The 23674-nt window shown below is 43.6% G+C and overlaps 1 protein-coding gene across 1 annotated transcript in view; it reads right to left on the bottom strand.

Moving 5' to 3' along the window:
- The window catches only part of dennd1b (DENN/MADD domain containing 1B), a 248526-nt gene that overhangs the window by 49767 nt on the left and 175085 nt on the right, over positions 1-23674 (bottom strand). The window contains exons 12-13 of the mRNA XM_055221560.1: positions 11857-11982; positions 5637-5738 (exon numbers count right to left, since the gene is read on the bottom strand). Coding sequence (XP_055077535.1) covers positions 5637-5738; positions 11857-11982 — 228 coding nt within the window. The remainder of the gene's footprint in view (positions 1-5636; positions 5739-11856; positions 11983-23674) is intronic.

Genomic DNA, 23674 nt, shown 5'->3' with positions numbered 1-23674 from the left:
GGAATAGCAGAGGAAGAATAATTTCCTGTCTGGATCCCGTCGCCTCCGATTCCAGGTAACACCTCTGTACTTCCTGCACCTGTGAGCCCCCCCCTCCCCCCCCAACCCTCATCATCATCATCATCATCATCATCACCCGCCCCCACCCCCCGCCCCCTGCTCCACACTCCAAGCCCAATCTGGATCACATCAGGCAAATCGCTACCGGCGCTCCCAGCTCCAGCTAACAACACGCGCAATTTATCGCCGTCCTGATTGGATTTAACGACATTTTAAAGGTCACATGGGTAATTGCGTTGTTTTTTTTTGTTGGTTTTTTTTGGGGTGCGTTTGGTCAGATTATAGGGTTTAAAAAAACATTAAATTAAACATGTTTGATCGGAATTGCGCGGATTTGTGTTTTAATATCGGAGCGTTCGGGAGGAATGTACACGACTCGCGCAGACGTGAAAAAGACGCTAACGCAAAGAGGAGACGGTCATGAAAGGACGAATTAATTAAAGTAAACAACAACAACAGCGCCTCATTATTTTCTTCTTAGACACGTGTTGACACTTCGCGGCTCGTGTCGGTAACATTCGCTGTGGGTGTGATGCTAACTAGAGGCACTGCTCTGTCTGATCCTCCGTTAGACTTTAATCTGAGGTTTATTTTAACACGATCTGACCAAAAAAGTGATGACGATTTAGTTCAGCGATGCAAAAGTTGAGATGATTTGTGCGGTTAAACAAGCCCCCCTCAAATCTAAGCTAGCTAGCGTTAGCCAAACGTTTTTCGTTTGGCTAACGCTAGCTTTGGTTTCGCTAAAATTAATAAATATTTAAAGATCAGACAGTGGACAGGAAGCGGCAGGTGGGTTAGAGGTCAGGGGTCAGAGGTTAGGGGGACATATGCTAACGCTAATTTTATATGCTAATGCTAATTTTGAGGCGTAATAAATATTAAAACAACACCATAAACTAGATTAAAACGAAGAAAAAAAACAAAAAAAACAACTTAAAAAACAGGTCATTTTTATTTAAATCAATTATAATTTTAATTTTTTTTCTTTCTGTTTTTAATAAAAGTGATGTTAGCTTTTAGCCACATGGAGCTAGCTTAAACGCTGCATATTTATCCACTTTAAATCGTCACATTTTCAGACTTATTATTTATCTGATGATTAAAAAAAGTTTAAATTGAAAACGAGTGAATCCACATCGTCTCTCTCTCCTCAGATGAAACTCGCTTTAATGTTCTCGTGATGGACGTGTTTGGCGTTTGGAGGTCAGCGGCGTCGCTCCAACACGCCACCGAAACTCTATTAATCAGAAGAAAAGAAATGAGCGAAACTCCAGTCTCCCCGAGCACAGAATGTGAAATATGTAACGGACGAGTTAGAACGGACGTGTGTGGCCGAGCGAGGACGGGTCAGGGCCGAGGACGAGCGGAGGAGGAGAGAGGGGGAGGGAGAGGAGGAGGGAGGGAGAAGAGAGGAGAAGAGAGGGGGAGGAAGAGGGAGGGAGGACAAGTTAAGCAGAAGAGGGAGGGAGGGAGAAGGGCAGAGAGAGAAAAAGAGAGGCCAATCTAAGCAGAGAGGGAGGAGAGAGGGAGGGAGGGAAAGAGAGGGGGAGAGAGGGAGGGAGGGTGAAGGAGAGAGAGAGGGGGAAAGAGGCTGAGTTAAGCAGTAGAGGGAGAGAGAAAGAGTGGCCAATTTAAGCAGAGAGGGAGAGAAAGTGGGAGGGAGAAGAGAGGGATTAGGACGATTTAAGAAGAGAGGGAAAGAGGGAGGGAGGGAGAGGGAGGGAGAGAGGAGAAAGAGAGAGAGGCAGTTTTAATCAGAGAGGGAGAAAACAAGAGGGAGGGAGAGGAGAGAGAGGAGAGAAAGCAAGAGGGAGAGAGAGGGAAAGAAGAGAGGAAAGAGAGAGGAGGGAGGGAAAGAGAGAGAGAAGTAGAGGAAGAGAGAGAGGGCGGGAGAGCGAGGGGGTGAGAGAGATAGGAAAAATGGAGAGAGAGGAGAGAGGGAATGGGTGAGCGAGTTCGAGAGAGGGAGAAAGTAAGAGAGAAATAGGGAGAGATGGAGAGAAGGGAGAGGCAGAAAGGAAGAGTAAGTGAGAGAGTAGAAAGAGACGGGAGAGAGAGGAGAGTGAGACAGAGGGAGAGGGGAATGGAGGGAAGAAGAGAGAGTGGAGAGAGAGGGTGTGTGATAAAGAAGAAGAAGCAGGAAAAAAGAGGGAGTGAACAGATAAGACTCTCCCTGTTCATCCAGAGGAGATAAGAACGACTGCACCTCACTCTAAAAACAACACTGGACTTCACTAAAATCAATAAAATCAATAAAATCAATAAAATCCCTCATGTTTCATTATGTTCAGTCTGAGTTAAACACTTTTTCAAACATTATTTCAGTTGTTTTATGACATTTCGGGTTGATTTTTATTTTAAAACCAACAAAACGACATAAAATTCATTCACTTTAACATAAACGTTCACTTTACGTCACAAAAACGTAAAACAAAAACATTTATACATCAACAAACACGTTATTTTGACTCTGAAAACAAATTAATTTCATATTTAACAGAGAATTCATGGAGCGTTATCTGTTAAATCTGCACAAACAACACGTGGAAATACAGTTAATATATTTATCATGATTTTTGACTCATTTATAAAGTTTATGCTCTGCTCTTTTTTCACTCATGTTCATATTTTACAGTGTGCCTGAGAAACTTAAACTACGTCCAGTTTTTATAAAAGGTGAGACTGAGCTCCTCCAGGGGGCGCCGCTGAGCTGTGGGGCCAAACAAAGGACTGTGTGTGTGTGTGTGTGTGTGTGTGTGTGTGTGTGTGTGGGGGGGGGGGGGGGGGGGGGGGTAAACATGTGGAGGAGTTTAGAGCACAAAGTTTAAAGAGATTTATGAGGAAAGAGATGAAAAATGAGGAGAAAAGAGGGAGAAAAAGAGAGAGGGAGAGGGGAGAGGGAGTAAAAGAGAGGGAGGGAGAGAGAGGAGAGAGGAAAGAAAGAGTGGAGAGAGAAAGAGGAAGAGAGAGGGGAGGGAAAGAGGGTGGGAGAGATGGAGGGAGAGAGAGAAGAGAGAGGAAAGAAAGAGGGGAGAGAGCAAGAGAGAGGGAGGGAAAGAGGGTGGGAGAGATGGAGTGAGTAAGAGAGAGGAGGGAGAGAGAGGGAGAGATGAAGAGAGAGTAAGAGAGAGGGAGGGAGAGAGAGAAGAGAGAGGAAAGAAAGAGTGGAGAGAGAAAGAGGAAGAGAGAGGGAGGGAAAGAGGGTGGGAGAGGGGAAAGAGAGAGGGATAAGAGAAATAAGAGAAGAAAGAAGAGGGGAAAAAAGAGAGGTGAGAGAGAAAACAAGAGGGAGGGAGTGAGAAGGGAGAGAGAGTAAGAGAGAGGGAGAGAGGGAGAAGAAAGAAGAGAGAAGAGAAAGAGAGGGGGGAGAGAGAGGGTAAGAGAGAGGGACAGAGAGGTAGAGAGAGGGAGCAAAAAGAGAGACAGTAAAGAAAGAAGAGAAAGAAAAGAAAGAGGGGAGAGATAGAGTAGGAGAGATGAAGGGAGAGAGAGTAAGAGAGAGGGAGGGAGAGAGGAAAGAGAGAGGGGAGAGAGAGCAAGAGCGAGGGAGGGAGAGAGAAGAGAGAGAAAAAGAGAGAAAGAAGAAAGAAGAGTGAGGAAAGAGATAATAAGAGAGGGAGGGAGAAAAAAGAGAAAGACAAGAAAGAAGAGAAAGGAAAGAGAGAAAGAGAGAGGGACAGAGAGGTAGAGAGAGGGAGCAAAAAGAGACACAGTAAAGAAAGAAGAGAAAGGAAAGAAAGAGGGGAGAGATAGAGTAAGAGAGATGAAGAGAGAGAGAGAGAAAGAAGAGAGAGGAAAGAGAGGGGGAGAGAGAATGTGAGAGAACATAGCTAACCTGCTAGCCGCGTTCTGCTACCGTTAGCAACAGGTTTGAAACGTTACCTTAAAAAGTCTCGCTCCTGATTGGCTCTTTTGTTGCTATGATACTCGCGGTCAGAATTTCCAAATATTGAACTCTGCTCTAAATTAGTCCCTATAACTGCCTACAACCGCCTCTCCGCAGATCTGACCTGTAGTTTAGCCTCATTGCGTCTTTCGTTACATCGCCATGGAGACAAGTAGGCGGCGTTTAGTACCACAGCAACGTTACACAATGTTCCTTTAAAACGCACATTTTTCTACTGACCAAAACACGTAAAACTGACATAAAAAGTAAATCTGCGCGCGTACGTATCAGCTTCACCAACACTGCGGAACATTTTGACTCCGTACGACCCCAGCTTCACTCGTCCCGTATACATTTTTGAACCGATCTGACACTTTCGCAAATCCACAAACCCACACACGGCAAAAAAACCCCACAATTTAAACAATACTTTTACAAATCTCCCGTCAAAACATCGATACCCGCCTCCTCTCGCTAACGCTAATGCGCTAAAACGATCACATTCAGATTCAGAACGCGGCGAAACGAACGAGACCCGGACAGAGCGACACGACAGAGTGAGACGTCGCTCTTCTTCTTCTTCTTCTTCCATCTTCGCTCACGTCGAGTCTGAAAAATGTGTCAAAACGTGAACAGAACCGAAGCGTTTAACCATTAAAACGGTCGAGTGACAGACAAACACGCGAGATCCAGTCAAATACAATGGACGGGACTGAACCAAGATTAGGGTCGATGAGGGACAGATTTGGATTTGAACCGGCAACCACCCAGTAACAAGACGTCTGCTGAACGCAATCACCCCACTGTGTCGCGTGTAACAGGAAATCGTACTTTATGTCCAAGATGTATGTATATTGTGAGATTTAAGTGAAGTTCTAACGTCGTGTCCTCCTCAAAAACAGACCTGGAGTTGTGTTTTGTTTCATTCCAAACCTCAAAACGCTCCGTTCCACCTCGTGATGTCATCAAGTGGGAGTTTTGTCAAGTTAGCAGCTACTTTTTTACCTTTAGTTCAGGAGACATAAGTAGCAATTCCAAGCTCTGAAATGATCCAAATGATTCCAGAAATGAAGGTGTGTGGAGTTTAAAAACACAGCGGAGCACTTCCTGTATCACCACACGATGACATCACAAGGTGGAACGGAGCGTTTTCAGTTTGTGAGAAGAACCGAGTCTAACTGAAAGGACAAGTTCGCAGATACAAGCGGTCGAAATGGGTTTCCTACGCAGGGTGGCTGGGCGCTGCCTTAGAGATAGGGTGACACGGGAGGAGCTCGGAGTAGAGCCGCTGCTCCTCCACAAAATAATATATATTGTTAAAAAAAAATTTAAAAGGCTAAAAAAATTTGCAAAAATGGAAGGTTAACATTTCACGAGTTTCAAATTTACATGCACTAAAATTAGGTGTTAAAATATTGGTGGAGAAGCTAATTTAGTCACACGACACATAACAGCTGTGTGTAGTGGTGCCCTAGCCGTTAGCCATTAGCCGTTAGCTGTTATAATAAGAGAAGAACTCAGCCTAAATGTGTGTTAAACAACGTTAGAACACATCAGAAAACAGCGTAATATGGGCCCTTTAATGTCTGAAATGCTCAAGATCAGAGAGCGTGAACAGAATTTACAAAAATCTGTCTCCTAACGTTGACGTGAAAACTTAAAATACTGAAAATAAAGTTTGCCGTACCTGTTTGAAAAGCTGCAGGTTGACGGCCATCGACAGGAAGCTCCTCATGGTGCTGGAGCGATGGTTCACGAAGCTCTCCTCGCAGAACGTGATCGGCTCCCCCTGTGGACGAACAGAGAAAAACACATGAATAAATAAAAATAACAAAGAAGCAGGTTTGAAGAGTGAGCCTGATTTTTAAAGGTTCACTGTGGAATTTTTCTTTCGAGGTTGTGTTACGGCTTTGCTTACAATGTTCCGTATGGCAGTTGGCTCATCTATTTTATTTTTATTGTTCAAAAATCCATTAAAAAACATCAATTTTTATCACGAATGGACTCGCCTCTCCACAGAACCGACCTGTAACTGATGTTCTAATGTTTCCTCATCACAAACAGACCCAGAGTTGTTGTTTTTTTTTTTTTTGTTTCATTCACACATGTTTAACGCACAAACAAACCCTGCAGATTTACGCTGAGTTCTTCTCTCAAACTGAAAACACTCCGTTCCACCTTGTGATGTCATCGTGTGGCGATACAGGAAGTGCTCCGCTGTGTTTTTAAACTCCACAGATCTTTTTTTTTTTCTTTTTGGATCATTTCAGCTCTGGAATCGCTGATCTCGACTGAACTAAAGGTAAAAACGGAGCTGTTCACTTGAAAACTACCACTTGATGACATCACAAGGTGGAGCGGAGCGTTTTGAGCTTCGGAAATATAGACAAACTAATAACAAAGCGAAACAAAACACAACTCCAGGTCTGTTTTTTGAGGAGAAAACAGCATTAGAACATGGACTAAAGCTACAAAAGTCCATTGCTCCACTCTTAGGTCTAATTAACCGAGAATCAAACCCACAACCTTCACGCTGGGGGGACGGGGACGCTCAACTTTTTCTATATAACGCTCCCCCCCCCCCCCACGTTCAACAAACAACAGAGCGTTCAGTCCGCCCTAATTAAGATCCGCCTCGGTTCACTTCTTCATTAGAGAGAAATAGAACAATGGAACAAAATAAAAAAATAAAACATTAAAAAAACAAGAGCCTTATTGCAACAGAACAGGCAAAAAAACGTGAAAATATTATCTCAAAATGACGGCTGCTTACATCATGGTTCAGGCTTTGGGCCATGGAAACGCAACGGCGAAACCTGCAGGCCAATCACGCCGTTTTACTCTCGCTTTAATTAATTTTAATTTCGCTCCTCTCGTGAATCTCTGTTGTCCCTGTGAATTCTGGTGATATGAAACAATAGTGTGCTTTGTCTTTTTTTTTGTTTTTTTCCCCGTAGAAGAGGCTGAAGGGGTTTGGAGGGTGGAACGAGGGCGAGGGGCGAGGGGGGGGTGGCCTCGATTACATCACAGGAAGAAGACTCGGCTCGCGTCAACTTTCTACGCCCGAATCGTTCTTAAAGCGAGCGCATTACACTGTTTTCTGATCTGTTATAATGCTCTTATCTTCTCAAAAAAACAGACCCGGAGTTGTGTTTTGTTTCCTTTTATTATTAGTCTGGCTACATCTTCAAACGTCGAAATTGCTCCGTTCCACCTTGTGATGTCATCAAGTGGTAGTTTTCAAGTTAAACAGCGACGTTTTACCTTTAGTTCAGTCTAGATAAGTGGTAATTCCAGCTCTGAAATGATCCAAATAGTCCTAGAAATGAAGGTGTGTGGAGTTTAAAAACACAGCGGAGCACTTCCTGTATCGCCACGCGATGACATCACAAGGTGGAACGGGGCGTTTTCAGTTTGAGAGAAGAACTCAGGCTAAATATGCAGGGTTTGTTTGTGTGTTAAACATGTGTGAATGAAACAAAACTCAACTCCAGGTCTGTTTGTGATGAGGAAACGACATTAGAACAGATCAGAAAATAGTGTAATACGAGCCCTTTAATCTGATTCTGAAAAAATATTTTGGTAAAAAAAAAAAAAAAAAGACAAAGCTAAAAAATTTTGCAGAAATAGAACAGTAAAATTACAGGAGTTTAACATTTATGTACACTAAACTTTCATGTTAAAATATTGGTAGAGAAGCTAATTTGGTCACATAACACATAACAGCTGTGTGCCTTTAGCCGTTAGCCGTTAGCTGTTAGCTGTTAGCCATTAGCCGTTAATACAATGAGAGAAGAACTCCGTTTTTGTGTGTTAAACATGTGTGAATGAAAAAAAAACACAACTCCAGGTCTGTTTGTGATGAGGAGACAACATTAGAACAGATTTTATAAAAAAAACTGATAGTGAAAAAATATATTGTTAAAAAAATAAATCAATAAATAAAAAAAATAAACAAAAAAAAAAGCAGAAATAGAAATAGAGTTTAAAATTTATGTGCATTAAAATGTATTGTTAAAATATTTAGCTGGACGATTTGACCACGTTTTGGGTTTAGGGATGAAGCTCTTTGGAACTGTCATTTTTAAAAAAGTAGATTATGATATTGTCAAAGTAGATTTTTATTAATTTGCTCATCTTAAGTCTCTAAACTCAGAGGAAACCATTACGCACACGGGGAGAACATGCAAACTCTATTTTCTCCCCATAAAATACCATTTACCCCCCGCGGCCTCTACATCTGCCCTTAACACGCCGAATCGAACGTCTCCACACGTCATCCACACGTGTAAAAATCAGATTCTATTCCCGGCTCTTTGGGTTAACACATGTGCGGAGCTGTGGCGGTGCTGCGGCGCTCGGAGGGGGGGGGGGCGTCTCTGAGCGCTCTGCCCGTTATCGGAGTGCGGTGGGCGGGCAGGAGTCGGCGGCGGCGGCGGCTGAGGGCCCCTTCGCCAGTCCGCGTGGCCCCTTCTGCACGTCGGCTAGCATGGCGCGCTATTGTTTCATTTGCAGCTCAGCGTGGCTCCTCCGCGGCGCCGCACTCGTTCCGCAAAGGAATACGGCGAAGTCTGGAGTGAGCGGATCCGAGAAAAGTACTTGAAACATCACGTACCGGGTTTAGCATCGTGGTAATTTGCGATGAAGACACGTGTGTAGAAGTACGGTTCTTCCTCACTTTACCTTACGCATTCTGAGCGTCGTAATTGTTCACAGTGATGAGTTTAAAAGCATTTTTCACGACTTTCTCAGGCCGGAGTTGAGTTTTGCCCACACGGTAATGACTGAAACTAGCATGCTAACCGTGCACTTCAACATTCTTTGACAATTGCGCAATGAACAACCTCAAGAGCTGCTTCTAAAATATATTTGTACTGGGACAAGATGGAACCGTCGACATCCTCGGTAATTTTCGCTAACGTTATTCCGATACAGATGTTGGTTGTCGGCAAAAGCTCAGATACCGCACATTTTTTAGGTTTGTTCAACACCGTTCTCCGTGCTCTGGTCCAGGACAAGCCATCAGAAGAGGGACTCCACAGGGGTGTGTACTCTCCCCGATGCTCTTCTCCCTGGACACCAACTGCTGCAGTTCCAACCACGACGATTCCGTAAAGCTGATCAAATTTGAACCGACATCATTCTCATCGGTTTCATCTTAGAAGGACATGAGTCTGGTAAAAGAGGGAGGTCGATCAGCTGTGACATGGAGCAGTCGCAACGGTCAGACCTCAACATCCAAAAGACACTGGAGATGGTCAGAAGACAGTGGAGATGGTCAGGAGACAGTGGAGATGATCAGAAGACAGTGGAGATGATCAGGAGACACTGGAGATGATCAGGAGACAGTGGAGATGGTCAGGAGACACTGGAGATGATCAGAAGACAGTGGAGATGATCAGGAGACACTGGAGATGATCAGGAGACAGTGGAGATTCTCTGAAGATAATGGATGTGATTGGAAGACAGTGGAGATGATCAGGAGACAGTGGAGATGGTCAGGCGACACTGGAGATGATCAGGAGACAATGGAGATGGTCAGAAGACAGTGGAGATGGTCAGCAAAACGGTAGAGATGGTCAGGAGACGGTGGAGATGATGATGGACAGAGTCACAGCCCCACCCTCGCCCTGACTGACACTCCCATCACCACAGTAAACTCCTTCCTCTTCTTCAGCACCACCACCACATAGAACCTCAAGTGGAACCCATCATCAGCTTTGTCATCAAGAAGTTCCAGCAGAGGGCCAAGCTCCAGCCGAGATGATGGTGCAGTTCTACATGACCTTTACTGAGTCCATCCCATGTCCTTGTTCGCTGACATCGCTCCCGCTTAGCAACAAGTTTGATTGGCTCGGTGCAGGCAGGAAGGCCATTACCTTCAACACCCTTGGCTCCAGATTCGCCCTTATAACTGCTAGCCTCGATACGCTTCATTTTGACTGAAGCCGAACGTTGTGGTTTACGTCACACTCCCTTAGTCCGACGTCTTTATACAATTTAAGGCCCATCTTCACGTCTTCCATCACGATGTGGTACGCCAAGGCCACAAGGACGACACGGACTGAGAAGGTGACCATCTTTTAAGGACCTGTACTCGTCCAGAACTCAAGGGGAAACATCTCTCACAAGAACAGTGTCCTCAACTTTGCTTTTGGACTCATCAATCTGTGTTTCAATGAACGTTTTCCCCCCCGATTCTGATTCGGTCCAGCTTAAATCCTGGTTCCGATTTGATTTAGACGTCGCCGTTTCTTGTTTTCAGTTTAGTCCTGGTCCAGTTTGTGTTTAGTTCTTTTAAGGTAGGACTTGGAAAACTGAATATTTGATCTCGGTGCAACGTATTCAAGTAAAATAATAGAGGGTCCAAAGAATATCAAAACTAGTCCAATCAAGTCAAATATTTCCTCCTCGCTATCTCTCTATCTCCATCTCGCATCGCTCCTCTTCTCCTTTTTTTTTTCCTTTCTTTGCTTCATAAACCTCCACACACACAGAGAAGACGAACCCCCATCAATAATGTAGCACGCGGGCTCCGGGAGTCCACGATCTCCAATTAATCTCAAAGGCGAAAGGAACAAAGCGCGAGTCCTATTTGACAAACAGGACTCGCATTGATGAGCTCAGAGGAAGGAGCGATCAGAGGAGAGAGCGGAGAGACGGAGGAGCGATGGAGGAGAGGGAGGAGAGACCGGCAGGTTCAGAACATGTCCAACACCAAACAAGGCTAAAAGAGCTTCAAAGAGACTGTCTAGAACGTTTGACATTTGAGCGATTCAGAGCAGACGCCGAAGATTGACAACACGGGTCCTCGGCGAGTTAACGAGGATTTAGTTTGGAGTTTGGGTTAAACCGTAAATATAAGGTAGAAATGTGGAATTAATCAGATTTTAATTAAGATTCAGTGACTCGTAATGGTCAGTGATGAGTTTGGGTCGTTTTAATGGTGCGGAACGGAGCAGACGGGCGACTTTGGAGGAAGAAATTGCACGTTTTTGTTGTTTTAAAAGGTACGACGTGCAACTTTACCTGCGCGATTCCAAGTAAACAGCAAATTAAAATCAAACTTCGAACAAATTCTACATGGAGATTTATAGATTTTAATGCCGTACTGTGGGAGATTATCGGCAAATGATCAACACTTCCATGGGAAAAAAGCAGGAAGAGGCACAAATACGAGTCAGGTTTGTGGAGATGTAAGCCAGGTTTAAGGTCAGAGGTGATTGAGCGCAGACTATAGAACAGCGCCCTCTGTCTGTCAGATCTTCTCAGGCTTTAATGTACAAGACTACACTGAAAAGCCACCTCTCCTCCCTGGCATTTAACACTAACTACACAGGATATACAGGTGTTTAATAGTTTTTTCTTATGTACTGTGTGATCTAGTTGTTGTACATATTTACCTCTAAGTTTTTTATTTTTAAGCATATTTTTTTTTACTTTATGTCTGTCCTTTTTGTATTTATTCAGTGTTTTTGTGTTGCACTTTATCACCAAAGAAAGGTCCAAGTTTGTGAGTTGTGTTCACGGAAAATGGCAATAAAATATAAATAAAAATTAAAAGTCTTCTGATTCTGATTCTGATTTGTTCATTATTTTATGTTCAGCTGAAGTCGGTTTAAATGTGCTCTAGAAATAAACTTGAATTTAAATATTTTAGTGCAATAAAACGTCCAAAATGAAAAAAATAAACGCATTTTTAAAAATATTTTTTGGGCTAAAAAGTGACAAAATAATGAGACTGAGAGCAGCAGTCACAGAGAAAAGAGCGACAGTTTTGGAGGCGGAAGTGCGTCCGTGATCACTTCCTGTTTGTAACGCGGCGGCTAGCGGGTTAGCTCACACACACACACGCACACACACACATACACACACACACTCACAGACGAGAGTGTGCAGATTCTCACAGGTTTGTATCGGAGCGCGTCCCTGTACGTCCCAAACAGAGCAGCCTGAGCTCGGAGGAAGGCCCGGGACACGCCGCTGCCCGTCGCCGTGGAGGCCTTCTTCAGCTTGGCCTTGAGAGACGACACCTGCAACGAGACGGAGAAAACCAACAAAAGATTCGTTTAAACGTTTGATTCTTCAGATTGTGTTTGTTCTGTTTGAGATGTCAGACTTTTGCTTTAAATCGGTTCTTCTTGGAGGTGTTTGACACGGTTTATAAGGAGACGCAGCGTCCAGGGGTCTACTAATCGAGCAACCAAACACAACCAGAGGGGTATTTACTTCTACGGGGTATTACAGAGGGGTATTTCACGTCTACAGGGTATTACAGAGGGGTATTTCACTTCTATGAGGTATTACAGAGGGGTATTTCACTTCTACGGGGTATTACAGAGGGGTATTTTACTTCTACGGGGTATTACAGAGGGGTATTTCACTTCTACGAGGTATTACAGAGGGGTATTTTACTTCTACGGGGTATTACAGAGGGGTATTTCACTTCTACGGGGTATTTCACTTCTACGGGGTATTACAGAGGGGTATTTCACTTCTACGGAGTATTTCAGAGGGGTATTTCATTTTTACGGGGTATTACAGAGGGGTATTTCATTTTTACGGGGTATTACAGAGGGGTATTTCACTTCTACGGGGTATTACAGAGGGGTATTTCACTTCTACGGAGTATTACAGAGGGGTATTTCATTTTTACGGGGTATTACAGAGGGGTATTTCATTTTTACGGGGTATTACAGAGGGGTATTTCACTTCTACGGGGTATTACAGAGGGGTATTTCACTTCTACGGGGTATTACAGAGGGGTATTTCATTTTTACGGGGTATTACAGAGGGGTATTTCACTTCTACGGGGCATTACAGAGGGGTATTTCATTTTTACGGGGTATTACAGAGGGGTATTTCACTTCTACAGGGTATTTCACTTCTATGGGGTATTACAGAGGGGTATTTCACTTCTACGAGGTATTACAGAGGGGTATTTTACTTCTACGGGGTATTACAGAGGGGTATTTCACTTCTACGGGGTATTTCACTTCTACGGGGTATTACAGAGGGGTATTTCATTTTTACGGGGTATTACAGAGGGGTATTTCATTTTTACGGGGTATTACAGAGGGGTATTTCACTTCTACGGGGCATTACAGAGGGGTATTTCATTTTTACGGGGTATTACAGAGGGGTATTTCACTTCTACAGGGTATTTCACTTCTATGGGGTATTACAGAGGGGTATTTCACTTCTACGAGGTATTACAGAGGGGTATTTTACTTCTACGGGTATTACAGAGGGGTATTTCACTTCTACGGGGTATTTCACTTCTACGGGGTATTACAGAGGGGTATTTCATTTTTACGGGGTATTACAGAGGGGTATTTCATTTTTAGGTGGTATTACAGAGGGGTATTTCACTTCTACGGGGTATTACAGAGGGGTATTTCATTTTTACGGGGTATTACAGAGGGGTATTTCACTTCTACGGGGTATTGCAGAGGGGTATTTCACTTCTACGGGGTATTACAGAGGGGTATTTCATTTTTACGGGGTATTACAGAGGGGTATTTCACTTCTACGGGGTATTACAGAGGGGTATTTCACTTCTACGGGGTATTACAGAGGGGTATTTCACTTCTACGGGGTATTACAGAGGGGTATTTCACTTCTACGGGGTATTACAGAGGGGTATTTCACTTCTATGGGGTATTACAGAGGGGTATTTCACTTCTCTGAAGTCCTACTTACTCTCCACTTTGACATAGAAGTAACAGGGATGGAGGGAAAGGGGAGGGGTGAAGAGAGGAGGGAGAGGGGGGGAAAGGGGGGATGAGGAGGGGTGAGGAGGGGGAAGGGGGGGGGGGGCACAGGAGCTCCTCGACTGAGAATGAAATTATCACCTCCAGACCTGAGAGAGAAGCTCGACCGGTCAAAGTGTGAAGTATCACATTTACAGGTCAGAAGAGAGAAGAGAGGGATGAGAGAGGGAGGGGGAGAGAAGAGAGGGATGAGAGAGGGAGGGGGAGAGGAGAGAGGGATGAGAAGGGAGAAAAAAGAAGGAGGTAGAGGGAGAAGAGAGGGAGGAGAGAGAGGGGGAGGAGGAGAGAGGGAGAGGAGGAGGAGGAAAGAGAAGGGGAGGGAGAGAAAAGAGAAGGAGGAGGAAGGAGACAATAGAGGGAGAGAGAAGAGAGGGATGGGGAGAGAAGAGACTGAGGGAGAGATGAGGGATGAGGGCGGAGAGGGGGACGGGGAGGGAGAAAGAAGAGAGGGAAAGAAGAGAGAAAAGAAGGAGGAGAAGTAAGAAGGGGAGGGGGAAGGAGAGGGGGGGGAGAGAAGAGAGAGGGAAGAGGGAGGAGGAGATTTGGCAGAAGCTTTAGTCATCTATGTTCTAGTCTCCTCTCTCCCTCTGCTCCTCTGTGTAATTATGTGTAAACAGCAAGAGGAGGAGAAAGAGGAGGAGAAAAAGAGGAGGAGAAAAAGAAGAGGAGAAAAAGAGGAGGAGAAAGAGGAGGAGAAAAAGAGAAGGAGAAAGAGAGGAGGAGAGGTGAAGAGGAGTGATTAGGAAGAGGAGAGAAGGAGAGAGTGGTGAAAGTGGGTAGAGAGGGTGAGGGGAGAGATAGAAGATAAAAGAGGGAGATAAGAGAGGAGGTGAGGAGGTGAGGAGGAGAAGAGGAGAGGAGGAGAAGAGGAGTGGACTGGGGCTTGTTTAAAGATGACAAAAGACTCGCACGACCATCAGCCCCAGGGAGCCACAGAAGAAGATGTCACGAAGAACTATCACCTGCTCCAAGAGTGGAGAGAGAGAGAGGGAGGGAGGGAGAGAGGGAGGGAGGGAGGGAGGGGGGGAGGAGAGAGAGGGGGGACAGAGAGAGAGAGAGGGAGAAAGAGAGAGAGGGGGGGGAGGAAGAGAGGGAGGGAGAGATAGAGAGGGAGAGAGAGAGAGGGAGAAAGAGAGAGGGGGGGGAGAGAGGGAGGGAGAGAGAGAGAGGGAGAAAGAGAGAGAGAGGGAGGGGGGAGAGAGAGAAGGAGACACAGCTGAAGAAGTCAAGAAGAAGAACTCTCTCACCTGAGGAGAGAAAGTGTGTGTGTATGACTTTGTATGAGTGTGTGTGTGTGTGAGTGTGTATAACTTTGTGTGTTTATAAGTGGGTGTGGGGGTGTGTGGGGGTGTGTAGGTGTGTGTGACTTTGTAGGGGTGTGTGTGAGAGTGTGTGTGTGTAGGGGTGTGTATGAGTGTGTGTGACTTTGTATGCGCGTGTGTGTGGGTGTGTGGGGGTGCGTGTGTGTGTGTGTCTAAGTGTGTAAGAGTGTGTATGTGTGTTTATGACTTTGTGTTACACTTTCACTGACTCGTGGACAGTCTCGTCCTGTTTTTCGCTCTCGTGCTACAAACGTCGGCGCTAAAGACGTAAGATCAAAGTTTTTCTCGCGCTGAAACCGTCGCACACACAGAGTAATTAAAGCGACACTTTTGACAAACACAGACGCACAACTCGACAAACGCTAATCTCCCGTCTCCTTTTCCCCGCGTAAAAAACCCTCACGTATCAGATGCTAAAATAAACGCAATAATTGGTGTTTAGCGGTTAGCCTGTTCGTCAGGTGCGGCGCTATGGTAACGCCGCTGTCAGGCTAATTAGCTTGTAGCGCCGGGTAAGCTAGCGCGCGCTAACGGAGGGCGAGCGCTACAGGTGACGCGCGATTGGCAGTGACATTTCTCAGTGTAAAGTCAGAGGCGCGGAGCCGGATCAAAGACGGCGCCCCCCGCTGGGTCCAATTAGACGTGCGCCATTGTGGGGACCGAGGGGGAGGAGGGTGAGACGAGAGGAGACGCAGGGAATGTGGAGGAAATGTTTGTCAAATTATGATTTAGACAGAAAAAAAAAACAAAAAAAAACATGTTATAAATTAAAGCTCGTGTTAAATAAACCGTCTCATTTTAAATAATAATAAATATTTAAAATTATAATTCATGAGAAAAAAAAACGCAGAAAAATATCATCCATCATCATCAATTAAAATAAGTTTTAAATATTTATTAAATATGTAAAAGTATCATACAGGAAATTAAAATACTTAAATTAAATACTTACATCATAAATTTTCCCATGAACTGAAAAAAATGCAGTAATAATGAAAAAAAATAAAAATAAAATAAAATAAAAAATAAAATAAATGAATAGTAAAAATAAAATAATAGTAAAAATAAAATAAATGAATAATAAAAATAAAATAATAATAAAAAATAAAATAAATGAATAGTAAAAATAAAATAATAATAAAAAATAAAATAAATGAATAATAAAAATACAATAATAATAAAAAATAAAATAAATGGATAGTAAAAATAAAATAATAATAAAAAATAAAATAAATGAATAATAAAAATAAAATAATAATAAAAAATAAAATAAATGGATAGTAATAATAAAATAATAATAAAAAAGTGAAATGTAAATAAATAGATACAATTGCATAAAATTATTGTCAATTTTTTACATTGAATAAATATTTAAAATTACACTTTATGAGAAAAAAATATACAGAAAATATTTGTCAAATTGTTATATTTTCATAAAAAATGAAAAAAATAATTTGAAAAAAATGCAGATGTAATGGTCTATTTTTATATTTATCAGTTATTTAATTTTTTTTTTACATTTTTATAATTTTTAATATATTCATGAAATATTTGTCAGTTTAAAATGAGCTCAAGAGTTTAAAGAGAATGAACAGAACATGACAGATGGAGAGAGAGAGAGAGAGAGGGGGGGGGGCTCATTAAAGGACAGTCCTGAACTAAAGAGCAGGGGTCAAAGGTCACACTGCTACAGATCTCCATTTGACTCCTCAGACACACGAGGTAATTAGCAGGTGTACGAGAAGAGAGAAAGAACGAGGGAGGAGAGGGAGGAGGGGAGAGAAGATGACAGAGGGAGGGAGAGAGAGTGGAGAGGGAGGAGAGGGAAGATGGAGGGGAGAGAGAAAGAAGAGAGAGAAAGAGGGAGGAGAGAGGGGAGAAGATGACAGAGGGAGAGAAAGAGAGAAGAGAGGGAAGAGAGAAGAGCAGAGAGAGAGAGAGGAGAGAGAAGGGAACGAGGAGAAAGAGAGAGAGAGGGGAAAGAGGGAGGAGAGAGGGGAGAAGATGACAGAGGGAGGGAGAGAGAGAAGAGAGGGAAGAGAGAAGAGGAGAGAGAGAGAGGAGAGGGAGGAGAGAGGGGAGAAGATGACAGAGGGAGAGAAAGAGAGAAGAGAGGGAAGAGAGAAGAGGAGAGAGAGAGGAGAGAGAGAGAGGGGAAAAAGGGAGGATGGAGATCTGCAGCAAAAACACACACCAGACATGAACAAAGAGGAGGAGGAGGAGGAGGAGAAGAGGAGAAGGGGGGGGACTGCGTAACTCCTGATAAACATTTTAAGACGGTCACACATTTAAATTTTCTGTGTCTCGGGCCACATAAAATGACATGGTGGGCCACATTTGGCCCCCGGGCCTTGAGTTTGACCCATGTGCTGTAGTTAAAGGCTCCGTCACCAAAACTGACACAAATATCAGCACAAAGTCTGTCAAAGCAAAAAAGATCATGAAATACTAAATATATGACCCTCTAATGGACCTGGGACCTCAGACCTCAGACCTGGGACCTCGGACAGAGCAGAACTCACTTAAACAGATATATATTTAGGCTTTTTATCCATTAAGGTTTACATCAACAAACCACACACACACACAGACACACCCCCACAGACACACACACACACACACACACACACACACCCACACACACACACACACACTCACACACACACACTGGGGGCAGGGGGGGTTCAGTGGACAAACGCTCTACTAACTGAGCCACCGTCGTCCTGTGAATCACCAAACGTCTAAATTAATTTTTTTAATCTCCTTTAAATTTCCACTGGAGCTTTTGAAAAAACCTGAGCCGCGACACTTAGAGTTTAAAAAAATAAAAGTAGGTTTAGCGTCTTCTGTTTTGTTTAAGATTCTGTCCAGGGAAAGAAAACCACGAACCACAGGGACGTAATTAAAGAACTACAAAGAAAAAATATATAAAAAATATAAAAATATATAAAAATATATAAAAAATATATCTAGAGTTATGAAAATCCCACTGTCTTTTGATCTGCAGCAAAAACACACACCAGATATGAACAAAGAGGAGGAGCAGAAGAGGAGGAGCAGAAGAGGAGGTGAGGGGGAGAAGGAGGGGGAGAGGAGGTGAAGGGGAGGTGATAGAAGGAGAGGAGGACGAGAGAGGGAGGAGAAGAGGAGGAGGTGAGTGGGAGGAGGAGGTGAGGAGGAGGTGAGGGGGAGGGGGGAGAGGAGGAGGAGGTGAGGAGGTGAGGGGGAGGAGGGAGAGGAGGAGGAGGTGAGGAGGAGGAGGAGAGGAGGAAGTGATGGAGAGAAGAGGAGGAGAGAGAGTGAGGAGGAGAAGGAGGAGGAGAGGGGAGAAGGAGAAGAGGAGTTGAGAGGGAGAGAGGAGGTGGGGGAGGTGAGAGAGGAGGAGGTGAGGGGGAGGTGATAGAAGGAGAGGAGGAAAGGGTGAGGGAGAGAAGAGGAGGAGAGAGAGCGAGGAGGAGAGAGAGGAGGAGGAGGGGGGAGAAGGAGGGGGGGGAGAAGAGGAGGAGGAGAGGGGGTGAGGGAGGAGGAGAGAGAAGAGGAGGAGGAGGCGAGAGGGGGAGGAGAGGGCGGAGAGGAGAAGGGGGGAGGTGGGGGGCTGGGGGAGAGGAGGTGAGGGGGGAGAGGAGGAGGAGAGGAGGGGGGGGAGTAGGTGGGGGGGCTGAGGGGGGAGAGGGAAAAGGTGGGGGGAAAAGAGAGGAGGTGAGGGAGAGAAGAGGAGGAGAGAGAGCGAGGAGGAGAAAGAGGAGAGGAGAGAGGAGGAGGGGGAGGAGGAGGAGAAGAGGAGGTGATAGGGAGAGAGGAGGTGGGGGGAGGTGAGAGAGGAGGAGAGAGGAGAGAGGGAGAGAGGGAGAAAGGCTGTGGCTCTACCATTTCTCCTTCTGAATATGAAGAAACAGCCACAAATGAACGAGACAAACAAAAGGAGGAGAGGAAAGAGGCAGAGGAGAAGAGGAGGAGGCAACTGTGCTACTTTTGATTTACTTTTAAACACAGAACGAGCGGAGAGGAGCTGGACGAAAACGAACGAGAAGCAAAAAGAGAGACAGAGGGAGGAGGCAGGAGAAAAGAGGTGAGTGGAGAAAGAGAGGAGGAAGAGGGGAGAGCAGGACCGGCAAAAAATGAACGACAGAAACAAGAGGAGAGAGAGAGAGAAAGAGAAAGATGAGGAGCAGTGTGTCCTGATACTGACATTTAAGACGTTTAAAACGACAAACACTTTTTTATTTCACAAACATAAAATCCCTCTTTTTAAAACGACAAAACATAATTTAAAAAAAAAGAGTTAGAGCTTTAATATTTATTTTGTATTAAAATTTTGTCAAACTTTGTGATGCCAAAAGAACAAGGGAGAAAAGAGAGAGGAGAGAGGGAGGAAAGGGAGGAAAAGGAGGAGAGGGAGGAGGAAAGGGAGGAGGAGAGGGAGGAGAGGGAGGAGAGAGGGAGGGACAGAGGGTGCTACTTTTTTCATTCTTAAACTGGAGAGAACGGAGAGAAAATGGCCGATAGAAACAAGAGGAGATCGAAGGGGAGAGAGAGAGGGGGGGGGGAGAAGGAGGAGAAGGAGGTGAGAAAGGAGAGACAAGGGGGAGAAGGTGAAGAGGGGTGAGGTTACGGCGCTACTCTTAAATCGGAGAGCACGGAGAGTGAGCAGAAAATGAACAACAGAAACGAGACGAGAAGTGGAGAGGGTGAGACGGACGAGACATGAAGTCACAAAAAAGAATCTAAAACTTTATTTGAACAAAATAAAACAAAACAAAAACTGCACCGATGTGAGACAGATACACACCTTATTTATGTGATGATGTCATAATGAACACACACACACACAGGAGTATGCGACTAACATGAACACACACACACACACCCCGTCTCGGGGTGTGTGTGTGTGTGTGTTAGCATTAGCATGTGGCTAATGTGTTTGTTTTTATATTTACTCCATTACAGCTGCTCCACACACAGATCAAAATGAGTTTGTCCACAACCAAATGTATTATTATTATAAATATTATTAATATTATTATTATTATTATTATTATTATAAATATTATTAATGTTAATATTAATATTAATATTAATAATAATAATATTTATAATAATAATGTCTTACACTTGTAATGCACTTTACAGGCTTGTCAAAGCCTGTAAAGCCTCTACACTATAGTCATTATTCATTCATTTCCACACTTGGTGATGGTAAGCTACTATTGTAGCCACAGCTGCCCTGGGGAGACTGACGGAAGCGAGGCTGCCAATCTGCACCATCGGCCCCTCCGACCACCACCTATCATTCACAGACACACCACTTTCATACTAGGCAATGTGGGTGAAGTGTCTTGCCTATGTGTGTGTGTGTGTGTGTGTATATGTGTGTATATGTATGTGTCTCCTCCCTCTCTCCTCCCTCTCTCCTCCTTCTCGCTCCTCCTTCGCTGTTTGTGCAAATTCATTATATTTTCAGTCTCTACACGGATATCGGCTAAAATTGGTCGATATCGGCAGGTATTTAAAGAGAAAGTATCGAAACAGAAAACAAAATGGAGAAATTAAATGAACACAGGCCTCACAGGATATGATACAAAAAACAAAAATATGAATTCAAAATAAGAAGATGAAGATGATGAAGATGAGAAACAGGCCCCTGCCAAAGTATCGACATCGGTATCGAAACAGAAAAAGAAATGGAGAAATTACACGGACACCAGACTCACACGGCACGACGATTTAGTGACGAAGAACAAAAATATTAATTCGAAATAAGTAGTAAAGTAGTAGCAGTTTTGAAGAAGATGAAGAAGATGAAGATGAGAAACAGGCCCCTGCCAAAGTATCGACATCGGTATCGAAACAGAAAAGCACCTATAGAAATTAAACAGACATTGGAGCTCACACGATATAGTAACAAACAGCAAAAATACTGTTAATTGAACGTAAATAGCAAAATAGAGCACAACTGGAACGATTTTGAAGATGATGAAGATGCAAAACAGACCTTCGCCACAGTATCGAAACTGATATCGAAACAGAAAAAGCACCTTAGGAATTAAATGGACATGAGACTCACACAGTACAATGAAAGATCAAAACTATTCATTCAAAATAAAAATACAGGGCGACTGGAACGGTTTTGAAAATGATGAAGATGTGAAACAGGCCTCTGCCAAAGTATCGACATCGGTATCGAAACAAAAAAAGCACCTAGAAATTCTATAGACTCACACAATACGATACTATAATGAGAGCAAAAATACTCATTCAAAATAAGTACCAAAAATACAGAAGGATCGGAAGAGTTTTGAAGATGAAGATGATGAAGATGATGAAGATGTGAGTCAGGCCTTTGCCAAAGTATCGACATCGGTATCGAAACAGAAACGATATGGACACAGAGCTCACACGATATGATTTAGTCCCAAAGAACAAAACTATTAATTCAAAATAAGTAGTAAAAATAAAGCAGAATCGGAACAGTTTTGAAGAAGATGAAGAAAATGAAGATGAAGAAGATGTGAGAAAAGCCTCCGCCAAAGTATCGACATCGGTATCGAAACAGAAAAAGTTGGATTCCTAGAAATTATATGGACACAGGATTCACACGATACGATACGATATAAAATTATAACAAAAGAATTCAAAATAAGTAATAAAATACAGAAGGATCGGAAGAGTTTTGAAGATGAAGATGACGAAGATGATGAAGATGGAGACAGGCCTCCGCCACAGTATCGACATCGGTATCGAAACAGAAAAGATATGGACACAGGAGCTCACACGATATGATTTAGTCCCAAAGAACAAAACTATTAATTCAAAATAAATCGTAAAAATAAAGCACAATCAGAACAGTTTAGAAGATGAAGATGAAGAAGATGAAGATGATGAAGATGCGACACAGGCCTCTGCTCCGACGCCGTTTAACCCCGAGCTCCAGACGGTCGCGTTTCGCCGTTTTACTCGTACGTCCCTCATTCTGTTTCTCCCTAAACGACGCCATGATCTTTGGCTCTAATAAACTCTCCTCCGTCACTTCGCCCGTAACTACCAAAAGTTTACTCTTCCCAAACACTTCCGTCTCCGCGGAAACTCTGCTCCCTTCCCGCTACTCCGCGCTAGCTCCAAATTAGCGCGATTCCTGATTGAGTGAACCAGGTGCTCTCTCCGGAGACCACCCCCCTCTCCCTTCATTTGTTCACCCCGGCGTCGGAGCTTGAAACGCGGGGAGAGAGCGAGGCGGCGAAGGGCCCGTAAAGCGCGCGCCTTGATTGGGAATACAGATGATCAAACGGATCCCGGCGACGGAAAAAAAGCGCAAGGAACGACGTGTCAGGGAAGAGAAAAGAGGAGAGGAGACGCGGATAAAGATGGAAGTAAGCTAACGCGAGCTGTGGAGGCTCACCTTGCGCTCGCACAGAAGGAATTTTAAATGAAAAAACACAAATATAAAATCAAAAATCAATCCGCGGATGAGAGGGAGAGGCGTTTGCGGAGTTGCGTTGTTTAGTTTCGGCATTAACCTCGTCTAATTGGCTATTCTTGGATACTTTTAATGACGAGGAAACACAGAGAGGGAACGCCGAGCTAAAGCCAATTAGAAGTTGCTTATCAGCGTCTCAAAACAAGAGAAACGGAGGAACGGGATTCAGAAAATACCTTGATCTTCGCTGGGAAAAAAACACAAGAATATTGAGAGCGTCTTGCGCTTGTCAACACGGCGCTCTCCCGGAGATTAATAATGCGTTTTTTTTTTTTATTACCGCGGCGACGGCAGGCTGAGCAAAGTTTGTGTTTACTCAAAGCGTTCCTGGAAAGAAGCTAAAATTAACTGGAAATAATGACTTAAAAATAATATACAACTCGCCGTGTTTCCGTGTTTTTTTTTGAGAGTTTGATAATTGAGGGAAGATAAAGGGGAGGAACGCCGGGATTTAAACAGTCGGAATACTCGGAATTACATTAAAAGAGCAGAGCGTGTTCGGGCCACGGCGGCTCGAAACGGGAAAACAAAAGCGTAATTAGAATTAAACTTGGATAAAAGTGATGTTTTGAGTTTGGATTACGCAGAATAAAACAGACGCCGTTTCTTTTAATTGTGTGTGATACTTTTGTGTTTTTTGTCCTAAACTTACACAGTGTTTTAGTCTAATTATGTTTATTTTTACGACGTTTATTTTATTCAAAGTCGGATTTAAACTGAATTTGACAGACGCAGATGTTTTTCTAGAGAGTCTGACTTGGTTCGGTGGGACAGGACCCGTGTTAAATATATTTATTTACGTCGTTTTACGTGAGTTACGTCGCTGTTTGGGAAGAAAAGTGCTAAATAAAAAGTTGGAAAATACAAAAAGTCGCTCTGAGTTTAAAAACAGACCATTTACGCACAAAAAAGGCATTTTTCTGACAGTTTATACATTAATTCAACAAAATAAAGGTGTTGGCTTAAATTTTTATTGGTCTAATCATAACTACGGTTTATTTTAGACAAGTTTTGGGCCTGAACTTGACAAAAACCCACTTCTCCGCCCTGGTATTTAACATGATTGTGACACAGTATTATGTTGTTTTCTTGTTCTTTTCCTATGTATCCTGTGACTTGTATATTTATTTTTTTTATTGACTTTTATGTTGAAGTT

The sequence above is a fragment of the Periophthalmus magnuspinnatus genome, chromosome 4, assembly GCF_009829125.3.
Source record: "Periophthalmus magnuspinnatus isolate fPerMag1 chromosome 4, fPerMag1.2.pri, whole genome shotgun sequence".
NCBI lineage: Eukaryota > Metazoa > Chordata > Actinopteri > Gobiiformes > Gobiidae > Periophthalmus > Periophthalmus magnuspinnatus.
The sequence above is the reverse complement of the archived record's forward strand: the minus strand, read 5'-3'. Positions and strand labels throughout refer to the sequence as shown.